Consider the following 14,950-nt stretch of genomic DNA (forward strand, 5'->3'; position numbering starts at 1 on the left):
TTCTAAATGCTTTATAAATTCAGAGGTTTCTAGATCTGACTTCTCTGGAAAAGAATTTGTATTTTAATTTGCTGTCAGAATTTTTTAAGCAGAACAAGATTTTTAATGGACACACCATATTTATTGTCCTAGGATTTTCTAGCTGGAAGTCATTAGGAGAAGGCAGAGTGTGCCTTCCTACTAATTTGATTTAGCTTTGCTTAAATCTTACACATGTTCAGAATTTGGATAAACTCAGAAAACTCTTATTGTGTAATATTTCTTTAAACCCACATTATCATGGGAAGTTTAATCCCTAAACTTTTGATTCATTGAAGTTTGCTCATTAAAAGGCTATTTTCAATCCTGTCCTATTTCCAGAAAAACCATGACCTTTCTATTTGGAAAACTATAAAGTATTGGCTCATGTGAAATGACTGAAATATGAACTCCAGAGTACACTAAGTTTATGATCTTTTAAATTAACTCAGTTAAAATGTATCTACTGTCTCTAAATCAACTAAAATTCATTAAATTAATTTTAAAATGTTATTTGTGCACGCAACATGGGGAGTTAGCCAACAGTTCTAAGCCATGACATTTTACACTCTTGTCTAAATTATCTGGTAAAATTTGTTTTTGTACAAGACCGCTCCAGTTTCTCTCTTCACTTTGTGTAGGCACAACCTGAAGGTCTCCAAGTCTGCCATTAATGTCCTAGAGAAATAACTAATTTGGATCCTCTAGAGAAACCTGTTAGCAGCTTTTTGGGCAGCCATGCATAAATTTCATACTATCCATATAAACAGCTTTATTTTTCTGGAGAAAAAAGCACATTGGAAACACAAAAAAGAAAAAAACTTACGTAGGATTTTTGCCTAACCACACAGACACATCTATGACATCAACTCCTTTTTAAATTACAATTATCTTTTTTACATTTCATGTTTTATTTTAAGCATGAAGTTGGGAACTCATGGCCTTTTATGAACTCAACTGTTCTAATTGACCATTATTATTTATTTCATGCTCAAACTGGTATAACCCAGCCAGCGAGAGCCAGCTCCTGTGTTCGGCTGCTTTCTCTTTTTAGCATCGTCCATCAGAAATCAGGCTCCAGACTTCCTGGGAAACAACACAATCAAGGCCCATACTGACTTTTTTTTTTTTATTTATTTTTTCCTGTCTCAAGGCATGGAAGCAACTACCCTCCAAGGAGTCCTGATTCCTTTTAATTAAAAAAAAAAAAAAGTAGAGATTTAAAATCTGAATGCCTAGAGTAAGTATAAGAGCTGGTATTGGGTCAAGTGCTGCCTCTGTTGCTCTTATTGGGTCATCCTGCTGTGATGGAGCTGAAAACACCTTCAGTCATGAAATCACATTGAATTCTGCAATATAATATATATTATATTGTAGTCTACTTTTCTAGTGATTTTGTTCAGCACTAAAACTTTCTCCTAAATTGACATTCCATATGAAGTCAGTTATGAACTATTGATTTTAACACTTCAAATACTTCTTGTACCACTCTTCTCTCTGTTGCATTAGTTGCTGCCTCATCTGGACTCCATTTAGGCTGGGTCACAGAAGCAGCCTCCACGCTGACCTCCCAGGCCCGGTCTACCCACACTACGTCTGGACACAGCTCTCTTTAGCACCTCTTCACTACCCTCTTTTCTTTTAAAAATCTTTTGGTGGTGCTTCTTGGGAAGTTCTACTGGACCTTCCTGGAGCTCAGTCCAGCATGAAACTGCCAAGGAGGACCCCCCACTCCCAGTCCCTTAGGTTTGTCACCCCTAAAGCTGGTGGAGGGAGTGCTATTTTCTTGTTTCCTGTCTACTTTCTTGCTGCTCCCACAGGGAAACATTCAGATCTTGTTTCATTTTAAGGATTCTCTGCTAATCAGTAAAAGTAAAAAGACATGAGTGATCTGCACAGCTAACAAATACCAGACAGTTACAAAGCAAAGTTCCTGTTATGTGGTTCTGGTCTCTTTAAGGCCCAGCAGTCACTGGCCCCGTCCCTGGGGCTTAGGAGGGAAAGAGAAACTGGAAGAGTCTGCAGAGCCCCAGGCAGGTGAATGATTTTCAATCCCCAAACCTAACAATCTTTATTATAAGTCTGTTCAACATTTATATAAGGGAGCAGAGTTGGCATCTGAGAGGGACGTTTTTTTAGATTCCCACTGGAGGGGTCTATTTGTTTCAACAAGAGGTAGGATCTACTCACATTTTGTCAGTTATATGGAAACTTGAGTCCGCTGGCACCAGACTTCTGATTTATTACAGTAACACTTTTATCTCTAATGGATGGTACCTTAGGAAGCTGTCCCTTAATCCCTCTCTAGGTGCTGGGAGCCAGATAGAAAGGGCAAGATCACATCTTCAGAGAGTGATTGCAGGGAGTCAGGATGAGAACATTGATCTGATTGAACATGGCCAAAAGGGCCATGGGGTATGCAAGGCCTGAGGCAAGCTTCACAGTGCCTAAGCATGAGAAAGAGGAGGAGATGACAGCAAGCAGCAAGCATCACTGGGTTGAAACAAAGTGTGCCAGCCTCTCTTCTTCCTTGTTAACAGAACCTCACTTCTGTGCATTAAAAGCAATGTGTCTAGCCCAGGCCAAAAAAAATACACAATCCATCATTAGGCCAACATAATCATGACAATCCCATTTGCTTTTGGCAGGTACGTGCTCTCCTAGCCTAACTGCAATGGAGCCCCTAGTTCTAGCCAATGACAAGCAGAAAGCTACCGGAAGTTTCTGGAAAGTCCTCTGTAGTCTGATAAGATAAATGGCAGGAAGCTTGCTTGTCCACCACCAACTCTTGCCTTTGAGGACTGCTGGGAAACCTAGAGGTACAATATCTACCCTGATACAGGATGCAAAGGTTCCTCATGGTATCAGTCCCTTTTCCAGCCCTGAAATTGTCTGCCTCCGGTCCTGCCTGTGAGATCCTGAGATGTGTCCATTGCTGAAAACACTGTTAGATTAGGGATGTCTTGTTCTGGGCATTTTCCCATTCACCAAAGTGCCAGGCATTAAGTGGGCCCTTTCAACTTGGAACATCAAGCTCTTTCGTTCTGGAAATTTCCTTTAAATTCAAGGTACCATCATCATGAAATTTCAGAAATTCAAAGAGAAGATCCTAAAATCTTTTAGAGAGAAAAAAATGACGCATCACTTTTCAACCATACTGAAAAATTGAAGACAATGAAGCCAGCCTTCAAAATGCTGGGTGTAAGGCCGGCTGCCTCGCTGAAGAGCCAAATGGACACACTTATCTCTCTGTGCTGTCTCCCCACACCTGCTCCTATCTGGTTTCTCCATGCAGGCTCCACACGCCCACTCCTGCATTCCTCACTCAACCTTTTCAAAATTTAAAAAGGCCGTGGAAGATTTGTCCAATGGCAGTTTAACATTAACCTCCCCAGCAAGTCAGCCTACCAATGAAACTGTCTGCTCTTTGTTTCCCTAACAATCAATCAAATCTCCTTACCAATGAAATTGTCTGCTCTTTGTTTCCCAATGACCAATCAACTACCTCCACTTCTTATAAAACCCCACACCCTGAGAAGCCCATTGCGACTTCTCTGGCCCCTTCCCGGACCACAGAACCTCGCCCGGGAGCTGAATAAATTGGATTCTCATTTTTTTACACTGGCCTCAGTTTCCTCATTTTAACTCAGCAATATACCTTACACTGGGAAGAAAGTCTTTTCAATCTAGAATTCCACACAAGCCAGAATTTAAATTTGAGGGTTGAATAAATATTCAGATATTTGAGGGTTCAGAAACTTTTTAGCTCGTGTGCTTAAGAAGGCACTAAAAATGGTGTACTCCTGTGAAAGAAGGGAATAGGTGGAAGCAGCCCACCCCCACACTCCAGTGCTTCAGAAGTAAAACTGCCAAAATCACTGACCATCTCCTGTTTGTTGAACCTAAGGGATACATCTGTTTTCGCCTTACTTGAACTCCGTGGCACTTAGTACCTGTTGGCCATGCTGTCCTCCAGTTGGCTTACATGAGAATTTTTTTTTTTTTTTTGAGACAGTCTCAACTGTCACCCAGACTGGAGTGCAGTGGTGCGATCTCAGCTCACTGCAACCTCCATCTCCTGGGTTCAAGCAATTCTGCCTTAGCCTCCTGAGTAGCTGGGATTACAGGCACGCACCACCACACCCGGCTAATTTTTGTATTTTTTAAGTAGAGACAGGGTTTCACCATGTTGGTCAGGCTGGTCTCAATCTGCCCGCCTTGGCCTCCCAAAGTGTTGGGATTACAGGCATGAGCCACCACGCCCTGCTGAGAATATTTTCTTTTTCTTTTTTTTGAGATGGAGTCTCACTCATTGCCAGGCTGGAGTGCAGTGGCTCGATTTCGGCTCACTGCAACCTCCGCTTCCCGGGTTCAAGTGATTCCCCTGCCACAGCCTCCCGAGTAGCTGGGACTACAGGCACACACCACCACGCCTGGCTAATTTTTTGTATTTTAGTAGAGGCGGGGTTTCATCATGTTGGCCAGGCTGGTCTCGAACTCCTGACCTCGTGATCCACCCACTTCGGCCTCCCAAAGTGCTGGGATTATAGGTGTGAGCCACCACGTCCGGCCTAGAATATTTTCAGGTAAGTCTTTCCACACTGCTCTAAACTAATTTCTTACAGCCTCTGCTTTCCATACCTCCTAAATATCGCATTTCCTCTGGTCTTCTCTTTCCAACTCCTCTTAATTTTACCTCCTTGTATCTATAAAATCAGTCCATTCATTTCCAATCCCGCTGCAACTGCCTTAGTTCGGACCCTCATCATTTGTCTGTATTTCGTAAATAGCTTATTTCTAGTGGTCTTGTAGCCACCAACTACTCCCAAGCGATACTTTGGGCAGCTAAATTAATTCTAAAACATCTGATCATGGCGCTGCCCTCCTGAAAACCTTTCAATGACTCCTTATTACCAATAATAGTTCAATCTTCAACGAGTAGGTCCCCACAGGCTCTCTCACCCCTCAACCAAGAGTCTGGGAAGCCACACTGCTCCAGTCCTTCCACGTGCAGCAGCCTCTACCACTCCTCAGTTACTAAGATCTCCTGCCAGTGCTTCCAGACCGCGCACCAGTCTCCCCTCCTTTCTGCACCCGACCCACCCTCATGCACCGGGACGACGCTACAGTCCTGTGGCGCCACCGCCCAGGACAGTAACCACTCGCGATGCTGTGCTGGCCCTCCTAAGACCTAAAGCGCGAGGCTGTGTCTTAGTGACCCTGGGACCGCCAGCCAGACACCGCGTCCGATGCAGGCTCAGTGTTGGTAGGACGCATGAATGAACGGGAAAAAAAACGAAAGTCTCTCTCCCTGGCCCTGCTCCCATCCAGCTGTAGGCCTAGGTTTTGGTTTTATCCGAAGACTTAGACAAGGGACGCAAGTTCCTTCGCGGAGCCAGAGGGAATCTCTCAGCAAGACGCCGGACAAGAACTTGCGGCCCAAAACGCGCACACCCGCCCCGACCCCGCTCGCTGACCCCATTTCGGCGCGCGCTGCTTACGTCACAGCCTCGTCTCTCCCCTTCCATAGCCACACCCCCTCGCCGGGCGACCCGGAAGTTGTGCTTGCAACTGCGGCTTTCCTTTTCCCATAATTCCTCGCGCTCTTCCTTTCCACCTCGGAACCGACAGAGTGAGTATGTGTGGCAGAGTCTGGGCTCCTGGAATCCGGCCCCATCCTCCTTTAGAATTGTGCTAACTGGGACCGCGAAATCTCTCCCGAGCCAGCCCGGGGCTCCGGCTGTGGAGAGATGGGAATACACGCTGCTTTTAAGGGCTCCCGGAGCCTGAGGAGGAAAGTGACCAGGCTTAGGAGAGCCGGGGCGGCAGGGATATCCGGGTCGGAGGCATCTGAGAGCGCGGGTGCGTGGGCCACTGGGTGACCGACTTAGCCTGGCCAGACCTCAGCACCTGAAAGCGCCCCGAGAGTGACAGCGTGAGGTTGGGAGGGAGGACTTGGCTTGAGCTTGTCCAACTTTGCTCTGAGCCTCCTTGTCGCCTGCATTTAGATGGCTCCCGCAAAGAAGGGTGGCGAGAAGAAAAAGGGCCGTTCTGCCATCAACGAGGTGGTGACCCGAGAATACACCATCAACATTCACAAGCGCATCCATGGAGTGTGAGTATCCCCGTAGCCGCCCTGGAGCGCAAACTCACGCTTCTGGTTGTCACTCTCAGAGATGTGCCGAATCGTCTCCACCCCAGTCTTTTCTTCTTGCGTCCTTCCCTATTTCATTCATTGGCAAGTGAACAAATCCTGTGTATTCTACCTTCCAGATATACTGACAGTCTGACCAGTTGCATTGGTCTTTGTGACCGCCCCCATTCTTTCTTACCTGAATGCTGACAGTAGTAGTTCCGTGCTCTTGTTCCCTTCCCTACGCCCAAACATGTATTATCTATTCTCAGATCCTCCATCGGCCTTCTGTCTTAGGTTAGAAATCAAGAGTTCTTGCTATGATCCCACGTTGGCAGACCCATTTAATCATACCGAGCATGCTTCTGTTTCAAAGTAGCTGCTTTGTTGAATTTTTCCTTTTTTTCCCCATGCCTGAATGCTTTTTCACAGATAGTTAAATGCTTCGTTGCCGTAAGACCTTGAGTCCAGTGTCAACCTTGGCCCTCTTTTTTTGATAGAGAGTTTTGCTCTGTCTCCAGGCTGGAGTGTAGTGGCCCGGTCTCCGCTTCCGTTCCTCAGCCTCAAGAGTGGCTGGGACTACAGGTGCCCGCCATCACACCTGGCCCACCTTAGTTGTCTTATAGAAACTTCCCTTCCCTAATGTTTTCTCTCTTTTTTCCCTGGTTTCTCTTTCTCTGTAGTATTAGATACCATCTGATGGACTCAATACGTTGCTTACATAAGTTCTAGCTTATGTAAGCAACCTGTGGATTTATGGATTGCCAGCTGCTGTTATTTCTAGTACCCTTTACTTCTGTGTTTCAGTATTTAAGTGAAATGAGCTTGCTTGATGGGTTCTGGAAATGGCATCATATACTACTGGAGAGGATAGGGCAAAGGAAGTAGTTTACAGTCTTGGGGCGGTGGGACACCTCTGTAGGCTGTTTGGTCTCTGCCTCACTTGAAATGGCCTTATCCAAATGGTTGGTCTTTTTAGCCTGTGTAGCTCCATTTTTGCATTTCTTATTTAACTGAGAGCATAAAATTTAAAGGTATCTGTGTACCCTCGTTGTGAACAGAGGGTTATTAGTACCTAACTCGGAATTCTGAGCAGACATAAGTTAATGAATGCACATGCTGCTCTTTGGATAGAGACTGACAGACGGAGAGCTCCATGGAGTTAACCATTGCCCTCATCATACTCAAGAGGAAGTCTGCCTGCACATTTCAGATCCCTGCTCTTTAAGTGTAGACTAAGTTAATAGCGTTGAATCATCTATCTGTTCCAGAAACATGTTCTGAGGACTTCATGGTTTATGCATCTTATCCTAATTATTGTGCTAGTTGCTGAGCGTTGCACACTGGTGGTGAAAAAAGGATTTTTCCTGCCTGGTTTAAGGTTTGGCTTAGGTTGGTTTTATGACAGGAGGACATACCATCTACAGTAAGTCTTCACTGAACTTTAAGCACGCTGGCCTACTGTATGCTGTAAAAACGTGGTTTTGTTATAGAGGACATTGCTTTAAGTCCATTTCCAGGAGCCTATTGATGATATTGAGGACTTCTTATATGTATCTAATTTAATTTTGTGCGCCTTTAGTTAATTTGTTCACTTATGTTTGAATCTTAGGGGCTTCAAGAAGCGTGCCCCTCGGGCACTCAAAGAGATTCGGAAATTTGCTATGAAGGAGATGGGAACTCCAGATGTGCGCATTGATACCAGGCTCAACAAAGCTGTCTGGGCCAAAGGAATAAGGTGCTAAAGTTATCTGTATTAGAAGGTGAACTTTCACAATGACACCAGCGTATCGGGCGCTTACCCTGCAGAGCCCATATTAGTTGAGTACTTTGGTTAATGCATGTGGAAGTATAACGAAAATACTGTGACACACCTGAGGGTGGGCTAACATCTGCAGGGAACCCCTAAATGTGCCTTACAAACTGAGACCCAAGTGAAGGAGCCAGCACCGTAGGGTGGGAACGAGCATTGCACAGAGACGAAGCTTGGTAGGATCTGGGAGCAGGGTGGTTAGGGCAGGTTGGGTGGAATAAGTGACTGCAAGCCCAGTCAAGGAGAGAGGGGTGAGGGCAGACCTTGTAGGATATATAGATAGCGTGACAACTCCACCGTGAGAGAAGTGGTTCTTAGCCTGGGGCAGTTTTACCTGTCCCTTCCCAGGGTTGTTGTGGGGGACAGTTTTTTGTAGTCACTACTGAGGCATACTATGGGCCAGGGACTACTAAACACCCTACAATTCATGGGGCTGCTCCCACAACAAAGAATTGCCTAGCTCAGGTGTTAGTGCTGACATTCGACCCTGCTGTGGAGTGGAACCAGAAGGCAGGGGAGGCTTGTGCTTTGTAAAGGACATCTTGTCAAGTGGCAGAAGTAGAGTGAGGGGCAGCTAGAGGAATGGTGACAGTGTGGACTAGTTGATTCTGGAAATGGATGGCGGAGGGACTGTCTGCATCTGTGTGGTATTTAAACCTTAGGATTAAGTGAGATGAATGAGAGAGGGACCTGAGACCAGCTTTTCCATGGGTGGGCCTACAGGGGTGCGGCAGGAGAGGTGTCCACTAAAGGAGCCTCCATTGCCTTCTTTGGGATAATAAGAGGAATGGGATCATAGGAGCCAAGAGAAGTCCTGAATTTATAGAAATCTGGGGCCTAGAACAATACTGGGCACATCATAAGATCCATAGAGGAAAGAGAATCAGCTGTGATGCTGCCGGGAGGGTAAAACAGGAGGAAAGGATTGCATGCAGAAGCTAGAGAAACTGAGTATGCGCCTGGGCAGAATTTTTAGGTGTTTCTTCACCTTTTTTGTTTGTTTTGTTTTTTACGGGATGGGAGCCGGGGGATGAGATGGTGCCCAGGCTGGAGTACAGTGGCGTAGTCTCAGCTCTCTGCAACCTCCATCTCCAGGTACAAGTGATTTTCCTGCCTCAGCCTCCCAAGTAGCTGGGGTTACAGGCACCCGCCACCACGCCTGGCTTCTTTTGTATTTTTAGTAGAGACGGTTTTACCATGTTAGCCAGGCTGGTCTCGAACTCTTGACCTCAGATGATCTGCCCATCTTGGCCTCTCAAAGTGCTGGGATTACAGGCACTAGCCAGCCATTTCTTCACGTTTTAATGTAACAGAAAAATCACATAACAAGTTTCTGGCGCTAGAGACAAAAGACTGACACATTTGGACCCAGGTATCTGCTTAGGATAAATTCTTGGTTGGTCATACTAGATGACAAGACAGCATTGGAAGCAGGGATGAGATACATGAATACAGCTGGCAGCTGCTTGGTTGAAAGGATGCATTGACTTTAGCAACACAATTATGTGTTTATTAGGAATGTCCCATACCGAATCCGTGTGCGGTTGTCCAGAAAACGTAATGAGGATGAAGATTCACCAAATAAGCTCTATACTTTGGTTACCTATGTACCTGTTACCACTTTCAAAAGTAAGTTCTCCATCCCATAAAACCATTTAAATTAACATTAGAAAAATGTCCTTAGCTCTGTTAAAATGTGAATTCATCTGTTAAGCTAGGGGTGACACACATCATTACACCTTTTTTAAAACTGTGTGTTGGTGTGGGAAGACACTAAAGAAAGCAAAACTGGTCCACATCTGGAATGTGGAAAATAGAATGCTACAGGCCCAGACCCTCCTACAAAAGTTTTCGAGAGTTAAAATACGAGATGTGATGTGGGTGTGGAAGCTGACTGTCATTTCTTTTACAGATCTACAGACAGTCAATGTGGATGAGAACTAATCGCTGATTGTCGTCAAATACATCAAATAAACTTAAAAAATTGCCTTTCTGTTTTAGTTCTTTTTAGTTAAAACATAATGTGCTTGTATATCCTATCCTAATTATGGGATCATTTGGAGAGCTTTTCTCACACTGATGGCCTGTGCTGCCTTCTCCCCATCCCCTAGGGTTAGATTTGTAGACAGGGTCTAGGCAGGTTTTTTTTTTTTTTTTTTTTTTTTTTTTTTTGAGACGGAGTTTCGCTCTTGATACCCAGGCTGGAGCGCAATGGCGCGATCTCGGCTCACCGCAATCTCCGCCTCCTGTGTTCAGGCAATTCTCCTGCCTCAGCCTCCTGAGTAGCTGGGATTACAGGCACGCGCCACCGTGCCCAGCTAATTTTTTGTATTAGTAGAGACGGGGTTTCACCATGGTGACCAGGATGGTCTCGATCTCTTGACCTCGTGATCCACCCGCCTCGGCCTCCCAAAGTGCTGGGATTACAGGCTTGAGCCACCGCGCCCGGCCTAGGCAGGTTTTTAAAGCTGATTTTGAAGTGCAACCTAGTTTTGGAACCACTGTTCTGGGTATTTGGGATACTGAAGGTATATTGTTAATGATTCTACTTGTATGTTTTGTTAATTGTCAGATAAGCGTTTTTCCAGAAACCAGGATATAGAATTCAGTTGATATTGGCATCTTAACATTTTTAGGAAACAACTTTAAAATGACGTAACATCTTTAGCATCTTAAATTTAATGAAATTAACATAGCAGTAGGTCTTTAAGTTTCTGCTGACATCTATATGGAGTATTGTTGTCTTCTAAAATAATTGATTTTTGGTGAGGTAACCAGATTCGTATTTTAAGTCATTTGTAACGGTCCCGTGAGTTATTTGTAGTCTCAGGTACTTGGAACCAAGGTTCAGAAGTTCCTTAAGGTATCAATAACAAAAATTTGTCGTAATAATTCAGTCCTGGGCCAGGCATGGTGGCTCACACCTGTACTCTCAGCACTTTGGGAGGCTGAGGCCGGCAGGATGGATCACAAGGTCAGGAACTCAAGACGATCCTGGCCAACGTGATGAAACCCCGTATCTACTAAAAATACAAAAAAAAAAAAAAAAAATTTTAGCCAGGCATGGTGGCACACGCCTGTAGTCCCAGCTACTCAGGAGGCCGAGGAAGGGGAATTACTTGAACCTGGGAGGCAGAGGTTGCAGTGAGCCGAGATTACACCACTGCATGACAGCAAAATATTTCAGTCCTAAAGCAGTGTTTCTGGGATTATTTTTTACCAGCATCTACAAGTTGTATGTTGAATGCTGCCATAAGAAGGTCTCTGAAGCCCCACTGGTGATGGTAGGGCACACCCAAGGTGGGGTTGAGGAGTACCTACAGTGTGTCGTGCCACCCAGAAACCATGGATGGGCAGTGGTGATGTCCCAGCTTACCCATTCACTAGTACAGTCTACATCTTAAGACACTTAACTACAAGATAAAAGAAAAGGACCAAGTAAATACAAAAAGTTTCTTATTAAAAAACTTGGAAGCCAACATTGAAAGCATGGTTTGTACACAACATTTTTGGAAGAACATATAAAGTGAATACAACCAAATATATTAAAATGGTTTCAATTACCAGCATTGAAACAATTAGTGCAAAAAAAGCCAAATACAATTGCACAGATAGTGGACTCCCTTGGATCTTGAACGTGAACTTGATTCTTGACCTCTCCTATTGTCATTCCAAGTGAAAAATGAAAGCATGGGGCTTTTCTTGCTTCTTGGTTAGTATGACACGTGATTTGTGTTCATCTGAGCGCAAAATCACACTAGCATCATGGAAGTTCCCATTTCAGCAAATCTGGCAAAAACTAAGCATCAAGGGAACTGATGGGTACCCTAGCGCACTGACAAAGAATACATAGAAATGCTTGAGGATTGCGTCGGTTCCCCTGGCCAGTTTGTCAGGTTGTTTATGCAAATGCCCCATTTGTAAAGTAGACTGAAATCTGGGTTTAGGGCTGACCCCAAGAAACAGTCTGGTCCGTGCTTTGGTATGGCCAACTCCAGTGTGCACAGCAGCTATCTTGCTACAAGTTACTCAGCTTAAGTTCAGACTGTGATTGGCTCATTTCAAGAGTTTTAAGGTTGTACTGATTGATCTTGGCATTTTCAAGTTTGGATTTCATGTCTAGTGGCTTTTCAAAAAAGTTTACTAATGACTGTTCAGTCAGAAGTGAAGCTAAAACATGTTCAAGGGAGACAGTCCAGTCCCCTTCTGCCTCTGGAAACACCTGGGAGTCCTGGGGAGTCTTCCCAGTGTCCGCAAAAACTGAGTCCTGCTCAGGAGAAGGAGCTGAGGCCTGCAGCTCCTCCCCACACTCCTGGGAGCAGCTTCCAGAGCTGCTGCTTCGCTGCCCCACCTCCCCGATCTGTAGCAGCAGCGTGGTGACCGTGGCGATGGCTTGGTACAAGTCATTTTCTTCTGGATCTTCATGGAACATGCTGTACAGCGTTTTACAGAACTGGATAAATTCTCTCTGAAATGGAAATAAGTCTTTTGTAGCAGCAGAACAAAGGTGGAAGTGTCATTTTTTAACATTTTACCTGTGATCTTTGAGAAAATGACATAGTACTTTTGAAGACACAACGTAAGAAAGGGTAGTCTCTGCCCTTCCACTCTGAAAACTATTAACAGTGGTGACTCCTGAATCTTAGCACACACTTGGAAATGGGTAGACCTTCCTAGAGGATGTGCATATCCTTTAACACAGCAATTCAAGAAACCGCAGCAGGCCGGGCATGGTGGCTCACGCCTGTAATCCCAGCACTTTGGGAGGCCGAGGTGGGCGGATCACCTGAGGTTGGGAGTTCAAGACCAGCCCGACCAACATGGAGAAACCCCATCTCTATTAAAAATACAAAATTAGCCAGGTGTGGTGGGGTGTGCCTGTAATCCCAGATACTTGGGAGACTGAGGCAGAAGAATCGCTTGAACTCGGGAGGCAGAAGTTGCAGTGAGCCAAGGTCAAACCCTTGCGCTCCAGTGTGGGCACTAAGAGCAAAACTCCATCTCAAAATAAAAAACCACAGCAATGTACAGATTTATCTGCAGGGATCTTTAAGCTAGTTTATCATAGGAAAATGCTAGAAACAGCTGAAATGCTATCAAGTTAGGGCATGTTCCTCTGGTGGGAAGCCCATGCAGGACCTAAATGTAAAATGAAATGGAACGGTGATGCCTGTTTTCTCAGTGTAATCTGAGAGACTCCTGCTGAAATTGAGAATATGTAATGTGAGGACAGGTGCTTCAGGTGGGATCTAGCTACACAGTTACTCCAGGAACAGAAAAATGGTTAGGTACTAATGTAACATCAATTTGGGGAAAAGATCCATGGTTATTTGAAAGAAAAGCAGAGTACTAACATGGCCATTAATGTTAATTAATGTTTTGTTTGAAGCATTATCTATAGAAAAAAAAGGTATGTATATAAAAAACGTGAATACTGATAGCTCTGGGTGATGAGGTTTTAACTGATTTTGATCATACGTCCAAGGAGTAGAATGAACATCTGAGAGCAATTCTTGGTATAGTAGACAAGCAGCATTTCCCAAACAGGCTATGAAATGCTAATCCCACAAGATGTTTTGGGGTCAAAAAAATAAGACTGAGAAAAACACATGCTAAATTCTACTCTTGAAGGCTCATAGTACACAGCACCAAAATGATTTAAGTCCTACAAAAAAAGGAGTGTTTTTAACGTTAAGCCTACATTTCCTAAACATTGGGAGGAACCATTTTCAAAGTGCAACAAACCAACCTTCCACCATGATATGGAACTTGAATACAGCACAACTCTCTTCTGGAAGATGCTCAGAAGCTTTAGAGACTCCTGTGAGTACTGTGTATCATGTAGCCAGTGATTTCCCAGGAAAGGGAGTGAGCACAGTATTTTTTAAGGGAAGAATGCTGTATCCACAGCCTCTACCTCACAGAGGAATAAATCAGTTATCACAACCTGGATAAATGAATTTTATATAAAAACTCCTCAAAGATGTGAAGTGTGTGGCAGCCTCCTGTTTGGAAGCGCTTTGAATATCTGGAGTATCCGGAATTAATCACAATTTAATCCTTACCATTTAATCACCAAGATGTTCCACTTCCTGGACTTTGCAGGTAAAGGGGCCCAAGCTTGATTCCCAGATTAATCATTTGAAAAAACAGTTAATTCTCTGCACTGAAGAAAGTCCATACCTGGCTCATTTTGGGCAATTCTTTCTCAGTCTTATCTTTTTCTTTGGCTAAATCCTTAATCATCTGCTTCAACTGTTTCTGATAATCAACTGCACCACCTTGAAACAAAGGAAAACAATATGTAGTTTAAATAAATTCAATGAAAGCAAAAAGGAAACTGTGTAGGAGCGGGGAGCAAGGAGGTGAGGAATTCCACTAAGCAAATTCCATACAAAACTGGAAAGCAAGAGACCCTCGGAAAGGCAGTTGGTTTTACAACTGACCACAGATGGGTGGTAACTGGGCAACATCTGCTCTAAGAGGGCTTGTGAAACAGCAAACAGGAGGAAGGAACCTGGCGGTGGGGCAAGGGGCAACTACCCAGCAACACTCCCCCTTGGAGCCTTTCTGGCCTCTAGAGGGAGCGGGTTTGGGGATAATTCATTGGGCGAGGGGAAAAGACAGGGCTGCTACAAGAAAAGGGTTGAGGGTGACCCAGTGCCTCCTTCCACTGCACTGGTGTGCCCAGGGGAGAGCAGCAATGAAAAGAGGTACATGCCATTGGGTTTCCCGAAAACCAGGGGTCTCGATGTTGACAACAGAGGATTCTTTAATGGCGACTGGCTGTCTCGGTCATTTTCAGTGAGTGCTTAAAAAAAGATGAAAGACTTAAATAAATTTTCTGTGTTACCAAAACTGACAGTAATGTAGCTTTTTAGGCGCCTTAAGCCAGCAGCTCCCAACCTGTGGACTGTAGTTTCTGCAGGGTCCATGAACCCAAACACACATCAAGCACTGTCTGGCTATGCAAAGAAAATAGAAAA

The 14,950-nt window shown here is 44.5% G+C and overlaps 2 protein-coding genes across 6 annotated transcripts in view; one reads left to right on the top strand and one right to left on the bottom strand.

The window, feature by feature from the left end:
• The first annotated feature begins 5,577 nt into the window (after positions 1 to 5,577).
• RPL31 (ribosomal protein L31) lies at positions 5,578 to 9,953 on the top strand. The gene is made up of 5 exons (XM_012433834.3): positions 5,578 to 5,650; positions 6,027 to 6,133; positions 7,764 to 7,889; positions 9,481 to 9,593; positions 9,877 to 9,953. The coding sequence occupies exons 2-5, from the start codon at positions 6,027 to 6,029 to the stop codon at positions 9,906 to 9,908; spliced, it is 378 nt and encodes a 125-aa protein (XP_012289257.1). The 5' UTR covers positions 5,578 to 5,650; the 3' UTR covers positions 9,909 to 9,953.
• A 1,450-nt stretch (positions 9,954 to 11,403) lies between these two features.
• TBC1D8 (TBC1 domain family member 8) overlaps positions 11,404 to 14,950 on the bottom strand; it is a 136,668-nt gene continuing 133,121 nt past the window's right edge. For all 5 annotated transcript variants that reach the window (XM_012477649.3, XM_012477648.3, XM_064371354.1 and 2 more), the window contains 3 exons: positions 14,686 to 14,775; positions 14,148 to 14,245; positions 11,404 to 12,432 (listed from right to left, as the gene is read on the bottom strand). In XM_012477649.3, coding sequence (XP_012333072.1) covers positions 11,983 to 12,432; positions 14,148 to 14,245; positions 14,686 to 14,775 — 638 coding nt within the window. In that variant the 3' untranslated portion in view covers positions 11,404 to 11,982. The remainder of the gene's footprint in view (positions 12,433 to 14,147; positions 14,246 to 14,685; positions 14,776 to 14,950) is intronic.

This window comes from Aotus nancymaae, unplaced genomic scaffold (genome assembly GCF_030222135.1).
Source record: "Aotus nancymaae isolate 86718 unplaced genomic scaffold, 86718_ANA_hifiasm-v0.15.2.pri h1tg000131l, whole genome shotgun sequence".
Lineage (NCBI taxonomy): Eukaryota > Metazoa > Chordata > Mammalia > Primates > Aotidae > Aotus > Aotus nancymaae.

Excerpts from the sequence above, each read along its gene's own strand:
- RPL31 (XM_012433834.3), top strand. The coding sequence starts at position 6,027 with ATGGCTCCCGCAAAGAAGGGTGGCGAGAAGAAAAAGGGCCGTTCTGCC. Across the intron at positions 7,890-9,480 it reads GTCTGGGCCAAAGGAATAAG|GAATGTCCCATACCGAATCC; the intron begins GTGCTAAAGTTA and ends TGTGTTTATTAG. Across the intron at positions 9,594-9,876 it reads ACCTGTTACCACTTTCAAAA|ATCTACAGACAGTCAATGTG; the intron begins GTAAGTTCTCCA and ends TTTCTTTTACAG.